At 45.9% G+C, this 18,874-nt stretch overlaps 1 protein-coding gene across 1 annotated transcript in view; it reads left to right on the top strand.

Annotated features, from left to right (window-relative positions):
- Positions 1 to 18,874, top strand: part of NPR2 (natriuretic peptide receptor 2) — a 558,288-nt gene that overhangs the window by 298,895 nt on the left and 240,519 nt on the right. The window contains exon 5 of the mRNA XM_069626775.1: positions 16,008 to 16,102. Coding sequence (XP_069482876.1) covers positions 16,008 to 16,102 — 95 coding nt within the window. The remainder of the gene's footprint in view (positions 1 to 16,007; positions 16,103 to 18,874) is intronic.

Genomic DNA, 18,874 nt, shown 5'->3' with positions numbered 1-18,874 from the left:
TCCCACTTCTTCTACACCTGGTACTTTGTGTTGTCCTCTTCTTCTGGCCAAGCTTCACATTGTGATTTGGATCTGATTCCTGGTTATCCCACTTCTTCTACACCTGGTACTTTGTATTGTGTGCTTCTCCTGGTCAAGCTTCACAGTGTGATTTGGATCTGATTCCTGGTTATCCCACTTCTTCTACACCTGGTACTTTGTGTTGTCCTCTTCTTCTGGCCAAGCTTCACAGTGTGATTTGGATCTGATTCCTGGTTATCCCACTTCTTCTACACCTGGTACTTTGTGTTGTGTGCTTCTCCTGGCCAAGCTTCACAGTGTTATTTGGATCTGATTCCTGGTTATCCCACTTCTTCTACACCTGGTACTTTGTGTTGTGTGCTTCTCCTGGCCAAGCCTCACAGTGTGATTTGGGTCTGATTCCTGGTTATCCCACTTTTTCTACACCTGGTACTGTGTGTTGTCCTCTTCTTCTGGCCAAGCGTCACAGTGTGATTTGGATCTGATTCCTGGTTATCCCACTTCGTCTACACCAAGTACTTTGTGTTGTGGGATTTTCCTGGTTAAGCTTCACAGTATGATTTGGATCTGATCCCTAGTTATCCACTTCTTGTAAACCAGGTACTTTGTGTTGTCCTCTTCTTCTGGCCAAGCTTTACGGTATGATTTGGATCTGATTTCTAGTTATCCCATTTCTTCTACATCAGGTACTTTGTGTTGTGTGCTTCTCCTGGCCAAGCTTCACAGTGTGATTTGGATCTGATTCCTGGTTATCCCACTTCTTCTACACCTGGTACTTTGTGTTGTCCTCTTCTTCTGGCCAAGCTTTACAGTGTGATTTGGATCTGATTCCTGGTTATCCCACTTCTTCTACACCTGGTACTTTGTGTTGTGTGCTTCTCCTGGCCAAGCTTCACAGTGTTATTTGAATCTGATTCCTGGTTATCCCACTTCTTCTACACCTGGTACTTTGTGCTGTCCTCTTCTTCTGGCCAAGCTTCACAGTGTGATTTGGATCTGATTCCTGGTTATCCCACTTCTTCTACACCAAGTACTTTGTGTTGTGGGATTTTCCTGGTCAAGCTTCACAGTATGATTTGGATCCGATCTCTAGTTATCCACTTCTTGTACACCAGGTACTTTGTGTTGTCCTCTTCTTCTGTCCAAGCTTCACGGTATGATTTGGATCTGATTCCTAGTTATCCCACTTCTTCTACATCAGGTACTTTGTGTTGTGTGCTTCTCCTGGCCAAGCTTCACGGTATGATTTGGATCTGATCCATAGTTATCCACTTCTTGTACACCTGGTACTCTGTGTTGTGTGCTTCTCCTGGCCAAGCTTCAAAGTATGATTTGGATCTGATTCCTAGTTATCCCACTTCTTCTACACCTGGTACTTTGTGTTGTGTGCTTCTCCTGGCCAAGCTTCACAGTGTGATTTGGATCTGATTCCTGGTTATCCACTTCTTGTACACCAGGTACTCTGTGTTGTCCTCTTCTTCTGGCCAAGCTTCACGGTATGATTTGGATCTGATTCCTAGTTATCCCACTTCTTCTACATCAGGTACTTTGTGTTGTGGGCTTCTCCTGGCCAAGCTTCACGGTATGATTTGGATCTGATTCCTAGTTATTCCACTTCTTCTACACCTGGTACTTTGTGTTGTCCTCTTCTTCTGGCCAAGATTCACAGTGTGATTTGGATCTGATTCCTGGTTATCCCACTTCTTCTACACCTGGTACTTTGTGTTGTCCTCTTCTTCTGGCCAAGCTTCACAGTGTGATTTGGATCTGATTCCTGGTTATCCCACTTCTTCTACACCTGGTACTTTGTGTTGTGGGCTTCTCCTGGCCAAGCTTCACAGTGTGATTTGGATCTGATTCCTGGTTTTCCCACTTCTTCTACACCTGGTACTTTGTGTTGTCCTCTTCTTCTGGCCAAGCTTCACAGTGTGATTTGGATCTGATTCCTGGTTATCCCACTTCCTCTACACCTGGTACTTTGTGTTGTGGGCTTCTCCTGGCCAAGCTTCACAGTGTGATTTGGATCTGATTCCTGGTTATCCCACTTCTTCTACACCTGGTACTTTGTGTTGTCCTCTTCTTCTGGCCAAGCTTCACAGTGTGATTTGGATCTGATTCCTGGTTATCCCACTTCTTCTACACCTGGTACTTTGTGGTGTGTGCCTCTCCTGGCCAAGCTTCACAGTGTGATTTGGATCTGATTCCTGGTTATCCCACTTCTTCTACACCTGGTACTTTGTGTTGTCCTCTTCTTCTGGCCAAGCTTCACAGTGTGATTTGGATCTGATTCCTGGTTATCCCACTTCTTCTACACCTGGTACTTTGTGTTGTGGGCTTCTCCTGGCCAAGCTTCACAGTGTGATTTGGATCTGATTCCTGGTTATCCCACTTCTTCTACACCTGGTACTTTGTGTTGTCCTCTTCTTCTGGCCAAGCTTCACAGTGTGATTTGGATCTGATTCCTGGTTATCCCACTTCTTCTACACCTGGTACTTTTTGTTGTGTGCTTCTCCTAGCCAAGCTTCACAGTGTGATTTGCATCTGATTCCTGGTTATCCCACTTCTTCTACACCTGGTACTTTGTGTTGTGTGCTTCTCCTGGCCAAGCTTCACAGTGTGATTTGAATCTGATTCCTGGTTATCCCACTTCTTCTACACCTGGTACTTTGTGTTGTCCTCTTCTTCTGGCCAAGCTTCACAGTGTGATTTGGATCTGATTCCTGGTTATCCCACTTCTTCTACACCTGGTACTTTGTGTTGTGGGCTTCTCCTGGCCAAGCTTCACAGTGTGATTTGGATCTGATTCCTGGTTATCCCACTTCTTCTACACCTGGTACTTTGTGTTGTCCTCTTCTTCTGGTCAAGCTTCACAGTGTGATTTGCATCTGATTCCTGGTTATCCCATTTCTTCTACACCTGGTACTTTGTGTTGTGTGCTTCTCCTGGCCAAGCTTCACAGTGTGATTTGAATCTGATTCCTGGTTATCCCACTTCTTCTACACCTGGTACTTTGTGTTGTCCTCTTCTTCTGGCCAAGCTTCACAGTGTGATTTGGATCTGATTCCTGGTTATCCCACTTCGTCTACACCAAGTACTTTGTGTTGTGGGATTTTCCTGGCCAAGCGTCACAGCATGATTTGGATCTGATCCCTAGTTATCCACTTCTTGTACACCTGGTACTCTGTGTTGTGTGCTTCTCCGGCCAAGCTTCACAGTGTGATTTGAATCTGATTCCTGGTTATCCCACTTCTTCTACACCTGGTACTTTGTGTTGTCCTCTTCTTCTGGTCAAGCTTCAAAGTATGATTTGGATCTGATTCCTAGTTATCCCACTTCTTCTACATCAGGTACTTTGTGTTGTGTGCCTCTCCTGGCCAAGCTTCACAGTATGATTTGGATCTGATTCCTGGATCTTCTGATTTTTCTGTAACCAGTTCTATGTCCTGTGCTCTTCTTCCAGGAAAGCGTTGCATGTACTTTGAACCTGATTCTAGGTTCTTCCAGTTTTTACATTTTTTTTTTTGTTGCATATAGCGCGCACCTAGCTCAAGTGCAGCGGCTCCCTTAACAACAGCAATGTGCCAGAATTGGGCTTGTTTTAAACAGTAACACAGTACCTTTGGTGGAGGGAGAGAGGGTTTTTCCTGCACCTGGTTCTCGGTATGGTGCTCTTCTACTGCTTCACAGTGTGCTATGGAGCTGATTTGAGGTTATTCAGCTTCTGCACTCTGTTGTGCTCTTCTTCTGGGCTGGCGTTGGTGTGTGTATTCAAGCTGATTCCTGGTTATCCTGCTTCTCCTGTACCTGGTACTCAGTATGATGCTCTACTACTGTGTACACTTTACAGTGTGCTTTGGAGCTGATTTCAGGTTATCACACTTCTCCTGCACTTGGTACTCTGTGTTGTGCTCTTCTCCTGGTTCGGCGTGTGTATTCATGCTGATTCTTAGTTATCCTGCTACTCCTGTACCTGGTACTCAGAATGGTGCTCTCCTACTGGGTTTCCTTCAGTGTGCTTTGAAGCTGATTTCAGGATTTCAGGTTATTCCACTTCATCTGGTCTTCGTACTCTGTGTTGTACTCTTCTCCTGGGCCTAAGTCAACGTGTGTATTCAAGCTGATGCCTGGTTATCCTGCTTCTCCTGTACCTGGTACTCAGTATGATGCTCTACTACTGTGTACACTTTACAGTGTGCTTTGGAGCTGATTTCAGGTTATCACACTTCTCCTGCACTTGGTACTCTGTGTTGTGCTCTTCTCCTGGTTCGGCGTGTGTATTCATGCTGATTTTTAGTTATCCTGCTACTCCTGTACCTGGTACTCAGAATGGTGCTCTCCTACTGGGTTTCCTTCAGTGTGCTTTGAAGCTGATTTCAGGATTTCAGGTTATTCCACTTCATCTGGTCTTCGTACTCTGTGTTGTACTCTTCTCCTGGGCCTAAGTCAATGTGTGTATTCAAGCTGATGCCTGGTTATCCTGCTTCTCCTGTACCTGGTACTCAGTATGATGCTCTACTACTGTGTACACTTTACAGTGTGCTTTGGAGCTGATTTCAGGTTATCACACTTCTCCTGCACTTGGTACTCTGTGTTGTGCTCTTCTCCTGGTTCGGCGTGTGTATTCATGCTGATTCTTAGTTATCCTGCTACTCCTGTACCTGGTACTCAGAATGGTGCTCTCCTACTGGGTTTCCTTCAGTGTGCTTTGAAGCTGATTTCAGGATTTCAGGTTATTCCACTTCATCTGGTCTTCGTACTCTGTGTTGTACTCTTCTCCTGGGCCTAAGTCAACGTGTGTATTCAAGCTGATGCCTGGTTATCCTGCTTCTCCTGTACCTGGTACTCAGTATGATGCTCTACTACTGTGTACACTTTACAGTGTGCTGTGGAGCTGATTTCAGGTTATCACACTTCTCCTGCACTTGGTACTCTGTGTTGTGCTCTTCTCCTGGTTCGGCGTGTGTATTCATGCTGATTCTTAGTTATCCTGCTACTCCTGTACCTGGTACTCAGAATGGTGCTCTCCTACTGGGTTTCCTTCAGTGTGCTTTGAAGCTGATTTCAGGATTTCAGGTTATTCCACTTCATCTGGTCTTCGTACTCTGTGTTGTACTCTTCTCCTGGGCCTAAGTCAACGTGTGTATTCAAGCTGATGCCTGGTTATCCTGCTTCTCCTGTACCTGGTACTCAGTATGATGCTCTACTACTGTGTACACTTTACAGTGTGCTTTGGAGCTGATTTCAGGTTATTCTGCTTCTCCTGTACCTGGTACTTATGGTGCTTTTTAAATGCATACACTTCACAGTATGCTTTAAAGCTGATTTCAGATTATTCGACTTCTCCTGCATTTGATACTCTGGTATTTTCCTGGTGAAGCGTAGTTGTGTGCATTAAAGCTGATTCTGGGTAATCCCACTTCTGCTGCACTTGTCACTCTGTTTTGTGCTCCTCTTTAAGTCTAGCATTTTGTGGCCTTTGAAGCACATTCGTGGTTATCCCCCTTCTCCCGCACCTGGTACTCTGTGTTGGACTCTTCTTCCGGGCAAGCTTCATGTGTGCTTTGGAGAGGATTCTAGATTATCCCACTTCTCCTGCACCTGGTACTCTGTGTTGGACTCTTCTTCCGGGCAAGCTACGTGTGTGATTTGGAGAGGATTCTAGATTATCCCACTTCTCCTGCACCTGGTACTCTGTATTTTGCTCTTCTTGAGGGCAAACTTCACATGGCCTTTGGAGCAGATTCCAGGTTATCCACCTTCTACCGCACCTGGTACTCTGTATTTTGCTTTTCTTGAGGGCAAGCTTTATGTGGCCTTTGGAGAGGATTCTAGATTATCCCACTTCTCCTGCACCTGGTACTCTGTGTTGGACTCTTCTTCCGGGCAAGCTACGTGTGTGCTTTGGAGAGGATTCTAGATTATCCCACTTATCCTGCACCTGGTACTTTGTGTTTTGCTGTTCTTGTGGGCAAGCTTCACAAGGCCTTTGGAGCGGATTCCAGGTTATCCCCCTTCTCCCGCACCTGGTATTCTGTATTTTGCTCTTCTTGAGGGCAAGCTTCATGTGGCCTTTGGAGAGGATTCTAGATTATTCCACTTCTCCGGCACCTGGTACTTTGTGTTGCACTCTTCTTCCGGGCAAGCTTTGTGTGTGCTTTGGAGAGGATTCTAGATTATCCCACTTCTCCTGCACCTGGTACTCTGTATTTTGCTCTTCTTGAGGGCTAAGCTTCATGTGTGCTTTGGAGAGGATTCTAGATTATCCCACTTCTCCTGCACCTGGTACTTTGTGTTTAGCTCTTCTTATGGGCAAGCTTCATGTGTGCTTTGCAGCGGATTTTAGATTTTCCCACTTCTCCGGCACCTGGTATTTTGTGGTGCACTCTTCTTCCGGGCAAGCTTTGTGTGTGCTTTGGAGAGGATTCTAGATTATCCCACTTCTCCCGCACCTGGTACTCTGTATTTTGCTCTTCTTGAGGGCAAGCTTCATGTGGCCTTTGGAGAGGATTCTAGATTATCGCACTTCTCCCGCACCTGGTACTCTGTATGTTGCTCTTCTTCTGGGCAAGCTTTGTGTGTGCTTTGGAGAGGATTCTAGATTATCCCAATTCTCCTGCACCTGGTACTTTGTGTTTTTCTCTTCTTATGGGCAAGCTTCATGTGTGCTTTGGAGCGGATTCTAGATTATCCCACTTCTCCGGCACCTGGTACTTTGTGGTGCACTCTTCTTCCGGGCAAGCTTTGTGTGTGCTTTGGAGAGGATTCTAGATTATCCCACTTCTCCCGCACCTGGTACTCTGTATTTTGCTCTTCTTGAGGGCAAGCTTCATGTGGCCTTTGGAGAGGATTCTAGATTATCGCACTTCTCCCGCACCTGGTACTCTGTATTTTGCTCTTCTTCCGGGCAAGCTTTGTGTGTGCTTTGGAGAGGATTCTAGATTATCCCACTTCTCCTGCAGCTGGTACTCTGTATTTTGCTCTTCTTCCGGGCAAGCTTCACATGGCCTTTGGAGCGGATTCTAGGTTATCCCCCTTCAGTTCGGTCAGTTACAGGAAAGAGTGGTGGGCGCAAAGCCTATGGCTTAAGATCAAAAATGCACAATAGGAGTTTAAGTTGAGTTTGTTGGGTCTGTGTTACATTTTGTTGTGTTGGATTGTTGCATTGCATGCCATCATTTGGTCTGGACTGTGTCAAATTCGGCAGGGCTCTGTTGGATGAGATACTTGCAGGGTGATTTATGCTGAAATGGAAAGATCTGTGCACTGCTGTGCGAGAACTGAGTTAACATGCTATGGTCTCATGTTTTTGGAAAAGTAATGTAAAATAAATCCATGTAAATCAGGCAAATAACTTTTAGGCCTTTATTTTCTGTTACACCTATTGTTCACCTCTTGCCAGCCTGCATAGGGATCTGAGCCTGGCACCTATGCAACTTGGAGCCTACTCTGTGAGCAAACAACCCCTTGCCCACCTCTCGCCAGCCTGCATAGGGATCTGAGCCTGGCACCTGTGCAACTTGGAGCCTCGTTTGGTTTGATGGTTTGAGGTATGCATGGAACTTAAGCTCTGTGATTAAGGTCAAAAGCGCTTTATAAGAAACCAAGAAATAAAAAGAATTAATAAATCCTGCAGTCAAGCACTAAATAGAACATCTGCTTGAGTTGTGCCATTGGTATCTGCTTCACCTTTCGTCAGTTACACCAGCACATTTGTATAGTGGAATGGCGGTGCAGATCGTAATTTATGATTCTACCCCCAGCTTCCACTCCGCGATAAAAACACTACAGCATTTACACAAGCATGGCATTTTCAGGCTGATAAAATGCTGTGGATTCCTAGGGAATCCACCTGCTTTTTACACTAGCAAAAAAGCAGGCGGATTCCATAGGAATCCATTGTAAATGCTGCTACCTGCTATGCGTAAATGGAAGGTTGGATTTACTCAATTAGCACTGTTGAGTACTTAAGAGAGGCGTGTAGTCGATTTTTCCTCCACTTTACACCTCCCGTTTGCACTCTAAAGTGCAAATGATAATTACTGCACAGAGAGGACGTGTTTGCATGTAAGAGCAAATGTAGGTTGCCTGGTTCATGCAATTTACAAACCTCCAAAAATGTGCCCTGTGGTGCATTCATAGTAACATTTAAATGCTGCTTTCCACGTAACTGCTATTCTCATAATGAGAGCCCAAAGGCTTATCATGAGTACATAAAATCAATAGTGTCAGTGAAAGGATAAATTCAAAGATGCCATGCAAAAAAGGGCAACAGAAGTTGCCATGCTGCCATGAATGCATGAGTATTTGTATGGTGGAGAAGAAGGGGTGTGCGTATTCATAAATTACGATCCGTGCCCCGACCAATTAATGAAATGTGACGTGGCAGGAAATAAGTATGTAAGATGGTTAGGCATGTATATGCATACATTTCCATGATGCAGTGCTATATTGAGAGACCACCCTTAACTTGGGGGGTAACCCCCAATCAGGGAGCACTTCTATATTTCGCTTAAGTTTTCTTTTAGCGCTGGCCTTATTGAAGACTCATGTAGAGCAGCATAAATCACCACCCCCCGCCCGTGCCAACAGTGCACAGTGACCAAAGAACCAGGCTGGGGTATAGAAAGATTATATATTTACTTTAATTATAAGCCCAATTAATAATAATTTGGTTCAATCACAGCCGGCACCTTCTTTGTGTGGCAGAAAACACAGCTTCAATTACAAAACACACTTTTCTGTAGGTTGTAGTTTTCAACACACTTTTTCTGCATTGACTTTGGTTTCGCAAACATGGAACACAGGCTGCATGAACTGGTCAACACTCTCTTCCCATGAACCCGTTGTAAGTTGAACTTCAATAATAATATATGGCACAATACTAGACCCTAATCTTCCCGTTTCTAGCTGAGAGTTTTGTTTAATATCCCACATAGGCACAATTTTCATTTTATGAAAACTAGTTCACCTTCAAGGCTTGATATATGGAGTTCCCTGCGCACTGAAAATGCTAGCAGTTTAAATCACAGATTTGTAAAAATGCATATAGTAAATAGGACTTAACCAGAATTAAGCTTCGGAAAAGAATCAGGGCTAATTTAAAAACAAGACATACATCACACATTCAGTGTCTCACTTTAGCAAAGCACTTCTCCCTCCAGCTCCAAAAACCCAAGCATCAATGACATGCAGAACCCTTCTATTCTAAGACCAGGTCTAGGGAGTGGGGACAGTTTAGGAATTTTGTTTTCAAGACCTCCCCACTCACTTAAAGGCCTGTGTTGGGGAGGTTTGGACAGTAAAATGGGGGTGATTATGAATTTTGGTTTTTCAGACCTGCCCGTCCCTTAAAGGCCCATGTTGCTGAGGATGGACAGTTTCAAATTTTCTTTTGTGGGGTAAAGGGCACACATTGGTTAAAAACAGTGTTGAAAGAGTGGTGACAATTGGGAAATTTGTTTTTAAGAGAAGAATGACTTTTAAATAAAATCACGTTTTTGGGGAATTGGTTTCAGTTGGTAATTTCTGTTTTAGGGACTCGTTCCTTTTGGTTTGAAAGGCAAGGTTTGGGGATTGTGACAATTATCAATTTCGTTTTGGTGGCAAGTATATCTTTTGTTAAAAACACATTTTTGGTAAGGGATTCGGTTGCACATTTTTGTTTTAGGAAGGGACACCCCTTCACATTAGAAAAGTCAGGGGTGAATAGAAAAATCAAGGCACCCCAATTACTTAAAATGACTATGTTGTCTCTTCCCGCTAGTTTCAAATTCATCCAAGCTCCCCCCCTGCTTCAATTTATTTGGGAGTTAATTAAATTAATATACAGTCAAATATGCTAAGGGTGTGCACAATTTTACCATTCCACCCACTAATGGAAGAGAACTCATTATGAAGGGGAATGGGTCAATTAAATAGATCGCCATGCTGACATTTGGTTGAACAATCTACTTACTTTTGGAAATCTCTCGGCTCTGCACTCATGGAGACTGAGCAGTTCTTTGTTCGTAGGGGAAATCAGGATTCTGGCCATCACTTCAGACAATGGATTTCCACAGCAATTCTCCCTCTATGGTTCCAGGGAAGCCTCAGGTCCGATGTTTTCTAGTTTCCCCAGCAATAGACAGCTCCAACCCTCTTGCAATATTTCGTCCCAGATGCAATTTCAGCAGATCTCCTTTGGTGATTTTTGGCAGCTTCCATAGTGCAAGACCTTTTGACTCTCTATGCTCCGCCCAAGGAAATTGAACATTAGGCGGTGCTAACTTTTGGTCTCACAACCTGGATTGGACATTTACATTTCTCTCCACCCTCAAGTCCAGCCTCTCTCTCTAAGGATTGGTTCAGGAGTCTAGAACAGAAATTTTGCAACTCCCATTTGAAATTCCTATTTTGTTTCTATGTCAACATTTTGCCCAAAAATACCTACATGGCAAAAGTTCATAATTTACTAATAAATGCCATGCTATATATTTATTCCACTTCAGCTGATCATGGGGGATTTTATAAAACGACAGCTCTGTTCGCATCGTGGGCATGCGGCAATTTATTGCCGTTCATACAAAAGGTATAATAGTTATGAACATGCAATTTACTCTCTAGCGACCTAATTTTATACCCATCAGCTTGCCAGTTCTTAAATTCAGGACATTTTCGGGGGAAGCCAGAAACAGAATTCAGGTAATAAACTGATTTCCAAAAATCGCATGTAATTTAAATTTACACTGCTTCCAAATATTAAGGTTCTAAAAGCTTCCCCAACTGTGCAAAAATCAGTGCACAGTATTAAGGGACAATATCTCACATTTCGGCCTGAGTCAGGGCTTGACCACATGACACTGTGATTTCGGGTACACTGTTCTAGCTGTTGAGCTACACAGGTTTCATGCCAGCCTGCCCCACATCAAACAGATTGCAGCTGTTATTATACCAATGTACTAACACACATGATCTAGTGATACTCAGGCAGTTTCGTACTCTAAGGCGTTATCAACGAAATAAGAAATACATATACCAAGTAGTACAAATCCTGAAAAGGAACCAGATTCCTGACCAGCACGGTAGAACACTAATAAAGTAAAAGTTCAATTATCCGGCATCAATCAGAAATGAGTAGTGCCAGATAGTTCAATTGACCAAATCAAATGTCCTTTATCAAGGTGGCAGCGAGTAAGAAAACAGAGAAAAACAGATGTGTGTCCAATCTTCCTGGTCCTGTGTTTACTTTCACTGACATCCTCTCATCAGGACCTTTAATTAGCCAGCTTGAAAACTTTGTTGTCCACATTTTCTTAGCCCGGTTAACAGAACCGTCCTGTTGATGAGGGTGCCAGATAGTTAAGCTTCCACAGTGCTTTCCTTTTCAAGCAATACTAAGAAGAAAACACTTACATTGGTAAGATCAGAACCGGAAGACTCATACGAAAGTGGGAGGGTCACGTCGACTCCATTCCAGGACAAAGAGTTGCAAACAAATATCCATATGCCAAGAGGATCATGTTCAAAATTGCTAAAGGATACTGTGAGCTTTCCCCTTGAATCCCTGGATGAATTGAAGGCTTTGGAAAAACGTGTCCACTTCTTAAATAAGGAATTAGAAAGCAAATGCCTTGCTTGTGAGAGACAGGCACAGTCTTCTTACCGAGAGGTGGAGCCCCCAGGGAGCGTTCCCCAGCAGAAAAATGACTGCCCCAACATCCTATGAAACTTACAAATGGAGTCCTAGTAAAATGGAGAGCAACAAGTCCAACCTATAAAATATGAAAATAGGAAGTGAATGGCCTGTTCTTGAGAAACTGGGGTGATCATGGAACAGTCGGACGAGGAACCCCAGGGAGCTCTTCACTGATGGGCACTGACCGTCACATTACTTTAAGACCAAGTGTCCCTGCAAACGGTAAAACAACTTTACCACTGATGCGAGAAAAGATGTACATAATTTGCAGACATTACAGAAATGAACAGTTTCACCTGAGAGGATTGGTGCCATAAGACTGAAATTATGAGTCTTGTCTATGTTCCATCATGGAGCCTGAACCTATGACCTCTATGTTAGGAGTCACAGGCTGTATCTACAGAGAAAATAACCAAACCAAACAGTAACTTTCCAATAGACAGAGAGAAAATAGGTCACACCTTCTCTTCTTTCATCTCCAAAACAGGAACAGCAGCTCGCCTCAACCTCCTAAATGTTAGGAAAATCAGACACCTCCTTCCTTTCAACACCACCAACCATCTCTTAACCACTCTTATCCTCTCTGAACTGGACTACTGTCACAAAATCCTCTTTGGTCTCCCCAACTATGCTTTCTGTCCTCTCAACAAGATCATTAACTTCACTATCAGAACTCTCTGTGAACTCCCTCACTTCACACCTACTTCCTCGTACCGTCGCCAGGCTGAAAGGGTGACGATGCAAAACAGGGCCAGATTTAAATGTCTTCTCCTGGTTCAGAAATCTATCCCTGGTAAGGCACCACTGTATCGATCCTCCTCTATCCAACTCTACAAGCCTTCTGGTAATCTCAGCTCTGGCTCCTCGACTACTCTTGTGGCTCCTCGCCCTCTTTGTGCTTCCTCTCGCTTCTGCCCTTTGCTTGTTTTGCTCCACTTGCGTGGGATTCTTATCCTCCGGACATCCGAGAAACAGTTCACATGGATTTGTTCAAAACCAAACTAAACGCCTACCTCCTCGAATCTGAGTTACCCACTTAACATACCTCTCATCTGCCTGCTAGCTAACATTTTTCCCTCACCTCAAACCTGCTTCTGTCCCTCACTTTCTCTGCTTCTACTCTAGCACTTCACCCATCATGGTCGCATCCCGAGCACAGCTGGCCGTGCCGCCTACCTTTACTTAAAAATGTCCAATGTTCTTTGTCCTTAACCCATGTAGGCCCACTTATGTATTGGCTCCGGTGACTGTTCCATTTACTCCCCTCCAAAACCTGGTCAGACTGTCCCTGAAACTCACCCTGTTGTAAAAAAACTCACTGCTTCCTGTGAAATCGGATTTCTGATCTATTGAATGTTCTTTTGTCATCAAAAGAGCATTGTTCCTCGGGTATATAAATACAAATGAATGTTTAAAAAAAGACTTCCTGTTAGGCAGGCAGAGTCACACCTGGTGGACTGTGGAATGAGTTCAAGGTGCAACCCCCTGACCTCCCACAGGGGGATCACTTGAGGGGGGATCGAGTGATGCGACAAATGTAGCCAATCAAGCCTACCCAATGGCACGAAGGAAGACGCTGAGAAATGCCAGTTCATGCCATCTGTTCTTGGTATATGATATGATAGGTTATTTATAACACGGTTAATACCCAGAGGTTTCTAAGCACGAATCCGGGGATCGAACCTGTCTTGCTCCGCGTCGTCTTGCTTCCAAGGTGAGCACGTTACCCCTGAGCTATCCTCCCGAGACATATGAGTAGCAATTGCTACCCAGCCCTCCTAGAAAAGGGGGTTGCGGGTAGAGTATAAAGCCACGCACACTTGAAGGTTCCCCCTCCACATAGGAAATGATTAGCAGGTGCGTGTACATGTTCAGGGAGGGGAGGCGAGCCACGAAAAAAGTCCTGCTATTTCCCCCCAAATGCAGTGTGCACGATTCCATATGGTCTCAATCAAGCCACTGGGAAGCAAGGTCACCACAAGCTGCAGGCCCCTCGCGGACTCCATTTCAACACACACCACCAGGAGGTTGGCTAACGCCATTCCTGAGTTTCACTCCGGCAAGGGATGAAAGCACGGTCGTCAATGCTTACTCCTCCCAAATAAACACAAACCAAGAGGCCTTTTCTTGTCAGAAGAAAAGGAAAGGTAGCGAATTTTGCAAAACCATAATATCTTACGAACAACAGGAAACATCGTTACCATTCTGACTGATTCCAATCTGTAGGTGTTTATCCAGTACTGGTTTTCTCTTTGCATTCTGGGACTTGTAGTCCAAGTTTTATAATGGGGAAACTGGAATTACAAATTCCTGAATGCAAACAAAAAACCAGGACTGTATAAGCACCTACATATTGGAATGGGGCATGTTGGCAAGTATGCAGGAAATAAGGGTACATAGCTAGGGCAAAGTGCTTTATGTCTAAGGCCGCTGCTAACTGTTTCCCAGATATGACTCCCCCACTATTAGAATAAAGCTATATAACATCCTATGTCAGAAGGTTTTTATATTCACAGCTCACGTGCTCCAGCTCGATCGCAAGTATGGCCGTTTCCCTGCACTTTCTATCATTCGTTACTATAAATCTAAGGTTCTGCCCTCGTTACTATGTGGTGTTGAATTTCTACACTTGAAAGGCTTACATTGGAACCGATTGGAGGGTATCCTCTGGAAAAAGGTTCTCGCCCTACCAATGTCCGTCCTCAGTGTTGTGGTCAGGTTTGAGCTGGGACTCGTGTCATTGGTTGCCAAACTACAGTGGAAAAAAATCCTATTGCTATAGGGAAATGTGTGATTGTCCTGCAAATTCTCTATTCTTGCCATTGAGAGACTCCCTTAGGAATGGCCATTGTGAGGGCCTCGCGGCTTGGGCCGGTACTTGCGATCGAATCCTTTTGGATCTGGGCGCTACCAGGCAGGACTTCATTGAAAATCCGCTCAGAGTAAAAGAAATCCTTGTAGGACACGAACTGGTGTCAAACGGTGGATTCAGTCTCCTCCTACAGGTCAATTTCTGACCGGGCCATGATGGAAAAGTAGGGAAACTCTATACCCATCCCCAACTAAGGGCGTGGCCATCGACACATGTACGCGCGCATTTTATGCGGATACGACTAAACCTGCATAAGTCTCATGAAACATTCAACACGAATTGCGGTATTGTAGGCGGTGTCAGGTGCCTGGCAATATAGAAACGCTTGAACATGGGTTTGTGAACTGTCCTAAACTGCATGAAATACGAGTTCTAACATGTGAGCGTCTTGTTGCAGGCACTGCACCTCTGTATTCTAAAAGTTGTTGGCATCGAATTTTAAAGGGGACCAGATATCTCTTACCAGCTGCAACTAATTTTATACCAGGTGTGATGAAACTAGTCAATTTTTAATCTTAATTGTTATGTTAATAAATCATTGGATTGTACTGTTTTATATTTAGTGCTATAATTGTATTTTGAATTTCCTTGGCTTTTTCATCTTTCTTTATATGTCTAACAAAGTGTGTGAAAAGTTTTTTATTTTTTTTACCTATATCACACAATAAAACATTTAAAAAAATAAAAAAAAGTTGTGGCATTGTTGTCAGTTTCCTAAACTTTGCCCATTTTGATGCTCCTACTGCCTGCCCCTTGACTTCGACCCCCTTGGTCCTTGACCCCCCTTGCCTTTGACACCCTTTGTCTTTGACCCCTTGCCTTCGAGCCCCTTTGTCTTTGACCCCCTTGCCTTCGACCCCCTTTGTCTTTGACCCCCCTTGTCTTCGAACCCCTTTGTCTTTGACCCCTTGCCTTCGACCCCCTTTGTCTTTTACCTATGTTCGTCCTTCGATGCGGCCCCTTTTACAAGTCTGCTTTTCTGAATATATTTATTCAAAAAATCATTGAGTTCAATTTTTTTAAAGACTGTAATAAAATGAGAACTGATCAATTACAAAATGTGTATATAGCGTGTATTGCCTTGCACTACCTGAGTCAAAGCGCCTTACCCACATAACATAGAAGAATATTGCAGCATACACAATTGTGGCGGTTAGGGGGATCCCAGGGCCGGCCAAGCACAGAAGGTCACTTTTTCCTTCAATGCCTATTTTAAGATCTACTCAAAAGGTTTAGCTGCCTTGTACAACTGTCCATTGTCTTGGAGCCCCTTGAGAATATTTAACATGTCTGATAATGTATCAATGGCAGGTGTTCGAGGTGAGGTGCATCCTGGCCTACCATCCCAACTCAATGAAGCAGCTCATAAAGCCCCAATGCATGATGGTCTCTGAAGTCCTGTTTATGTGCCACTAACTGGCCTTTCTTTTTTTGCTGCAGGCATCACCGGCCTAGTAAGCATGGACAAGAGCAATGACCGGGACACCGACTTCAATCTCTGGACAATGGGTGACCAGGACACGGGAGAGTTTGAGGTGAGTGTTTGAGCTGGAGGGAGCTTCTGTAGGTTTGGAGACCATTGGGGGTTCAGCAAGAGGGCTAGTGGGTGATTATATACCTAGATAAATGCTGGTCTTGCCCGATGTTGCTCCAATGGATACTGACCAGCTAATGATATTTCTAGCTCTTCATGATGGTTTCGACATGCTTCTTAGCACTAAAATAATTGCTTTTATTAATTAACCTATGATTCAGGGCTGGGACCTGTCTGTATGTCGCACAGGACGATCTGAGGCGAGCGCTTAACTCACTGAGAGCTTAGCCCTTAAAGTTCTCCATATGGGTTTTAAGTGAACGCATTCTGCCAATGGTGGGTAGTCATTGGGTGACATGTGGTCCATTGGTTGCATGTGTTTAATCATTGGCAGGCTCTGGGTCTCTTTGGCGTTCTACTGGCTGGCTTGCACTAATTGCACGTGGGTTTTTGAGGGTCCAGTTTGTATGAGGGTGTCAGGTGTTCAATTAATAGTGTACATCCTATGAAGCTCGTGCCATTGCCTATTGGTTATCTATGCTATGTTAAAAGTAGACCGCGGTAAATGCACCATGCATCTCTTATGCAAATATCAATGCCCAGCCAGCCACGGGCTGCTGCAACATCTCCTCTACTGACTTAAGCCTCACTCTGGAATATGCAACCTTGTTGACTGACAACCATCGCCTCTTCAGAAGCAAACTCCAAACCTGGCTTTCCACTAAATAACACTGGCATACCCCTAATCCTTCCTCCAGCTGCTCAGCTCCAGTGAGCCACTGCTCAGCTCCAGGCAATCACATCTTAGGTCCAGGCAGCCACTGCTCAGCTCCAGGCAGCCACTGCTCAGGTCCAGGAAGCCACTGATCAACTCCAGGCAGCCACTGCCCAGCTCCAGGCAGCCACTACTCAGCTCCAAGCAGCCACTGCTCAGCTCCAAGCAGCCACTGCTCAGCTCCAGGCAGTCAATTCTTAGCTCCAGGCAGTCACGTCTTAGCACCAGGCAGTCACTTCTTAGCTACAGGCAGTCACTGCTCAGTTCCAGGCAGTCACAGCTTGGCTCTAGATAGCCACTGCTCAGCTCCATGCAGCCACTGCTCAGCACCAGGCAGTCACTTCCTAGCTCCAGACAGTCACTGCTCAGTTCCAGGCAGTCACAGCTCAGATCTAGATAGCCACTGCTCAGCCTCAGGCAGCCACTGCTCAGCTCCAGGCAGCCACTGCTCAGCTCCAGGCAGTCACTGCTCAGCTCCAGGCAGCCACTGCTCAGCTCCAGGCAATCCCTTCTTAGCTCTAGGCAGTCACTACTCAGCTCCAGGCAGCCACTGCTCAGCTCCAGGCAGCCACCGCTCATTTCCAAGAATCCAATGCTCAGCTCCAGGCAGCCACTTCTCAGCTCCAGGCAGACACTTCTTAGCTCCAGGCAGCCACTGCTCAGATCCAGGCAGTCACTTCTTAACTCCAGGCAGTCACGTCTTAGCACCAGGCAGTCACTTCCTAGCTCCAGGCAGTCACTGCTCAGTTCCAGGCAGTCACAGCTCAGCTCTCGATAGCCACTGCTCAGCTCCAGGCAGCCACTGCTCAGCACCAGGAAGTCACTTCTTACCCCCAGACAGTCACTGCTCAGTTCCAGACAGTCACAGCTCAGAGCTCAGCTCTAGATAGCCACTGCTCAGCCCCGGGCAGCCACTGCTCAGCCCCAGGCAGCCAGTGCTCAGCTCCAGGCAGTCACTGCTCAACTCCAGGTAGCCACTGCTCAACTCCAGGCAGCCACTGCTCAGCTCCAAGCAGCCACAGCCGAGCTCCAGGAAGCCACTGCCCAGCTTCAGGCAGTCCCTTATTAGCTCCAGGCAGTCACTACTCAGCTCCAGGCAGCCACTGCTCAGCTCCAGGCAGCCACCACTCAGCTCCAGGAATCCACTGCTCAGCTCCAGGCAGCCACTGCTCAGCTCCAGGCAGTCACTGCCCAGCTCCAGGAAGCCACTGCTCAGCTCCAGGCAGACACTTCCTAGCTCCAGGCAGCCACTGGCCAGCTCCAGGAAGCCACTGCTCAGGACAAGGCAGATACGTCTTAGCTCCAGCCAGTCACTGCTCAGCTCCAGGCAGCCACTGCTCAGCTCCAGGCAGCCACTGCTCACCACTGCTCAGTTCCAGGCAGCCACTGCTCAGCTCCAGGAATCCACTGCACAGCTCCAGGCAGATACTTCTTAGCTCCAGGCAGTCACTGCTCAGCTCCAGGCAGCCACTGCTCAGCTCCAGGCAGCCACTGCTCACCACCTCTTAGCTCCAGGCAGCCACTGCCCTGCTCCAGGAAGCCACTGCTCAGCTCCAGGCAGATACATCATAGCTCCAGGCAGTCACTGCTCAGCTCCAGGCAGCCACTGCTCAGCTCCAGGCAGCCACTGCTCACCATTGCTCAGCTCCAGGCAGCCACTGCTCAGCTCCAGGAATCCATTGCACAGCTCCATGCAGCCACTGCTCAGCTACAGCCAGGCACTGGTCACCACTACTCATCTCCAGGCAGCCACTGCTCAGGTCCAGGCAGTCACTGCTCAGCTCCAGGCAGCCACTGCTAAGCTCCAGGCAACCACTGCTCAGCTCCAGGCAGACACTTCTTAACTCCAGGCAGTCACTGCTCAGCTTCAGGCAGCCACTGCTTACTGCTGCTCAGCTCCTTGCAGCCACTGCTCAGCTCCAGGAAGTCACTGCACAGCTCCAGGCAGCCACTGCTCAGCTCCAGGCAGCCACTATGGTGGCGTGAGCACACCTTACG

This window comes from Ambystoma mexicanum, chromosome 6p, assembly GCF_040938575.1.
Source record: "Ambystoma mexicanum isolate Mex_15411 chromosome 6p, UKY_AmexF1_1, whole genome shotgun sequence".
Taxonomy (NCBI): domain Eukaryota; kingdom Metazoa; phylum Chordata; class Amphibia; order Caudata; family Ambystomatidae; genus Ambystoma; species Ambystoma mexicanum.
Note: the sequence above shows the minus strand (reverse complement) of the source record. Positions and strands in the feature narration are given on the sequence as shown.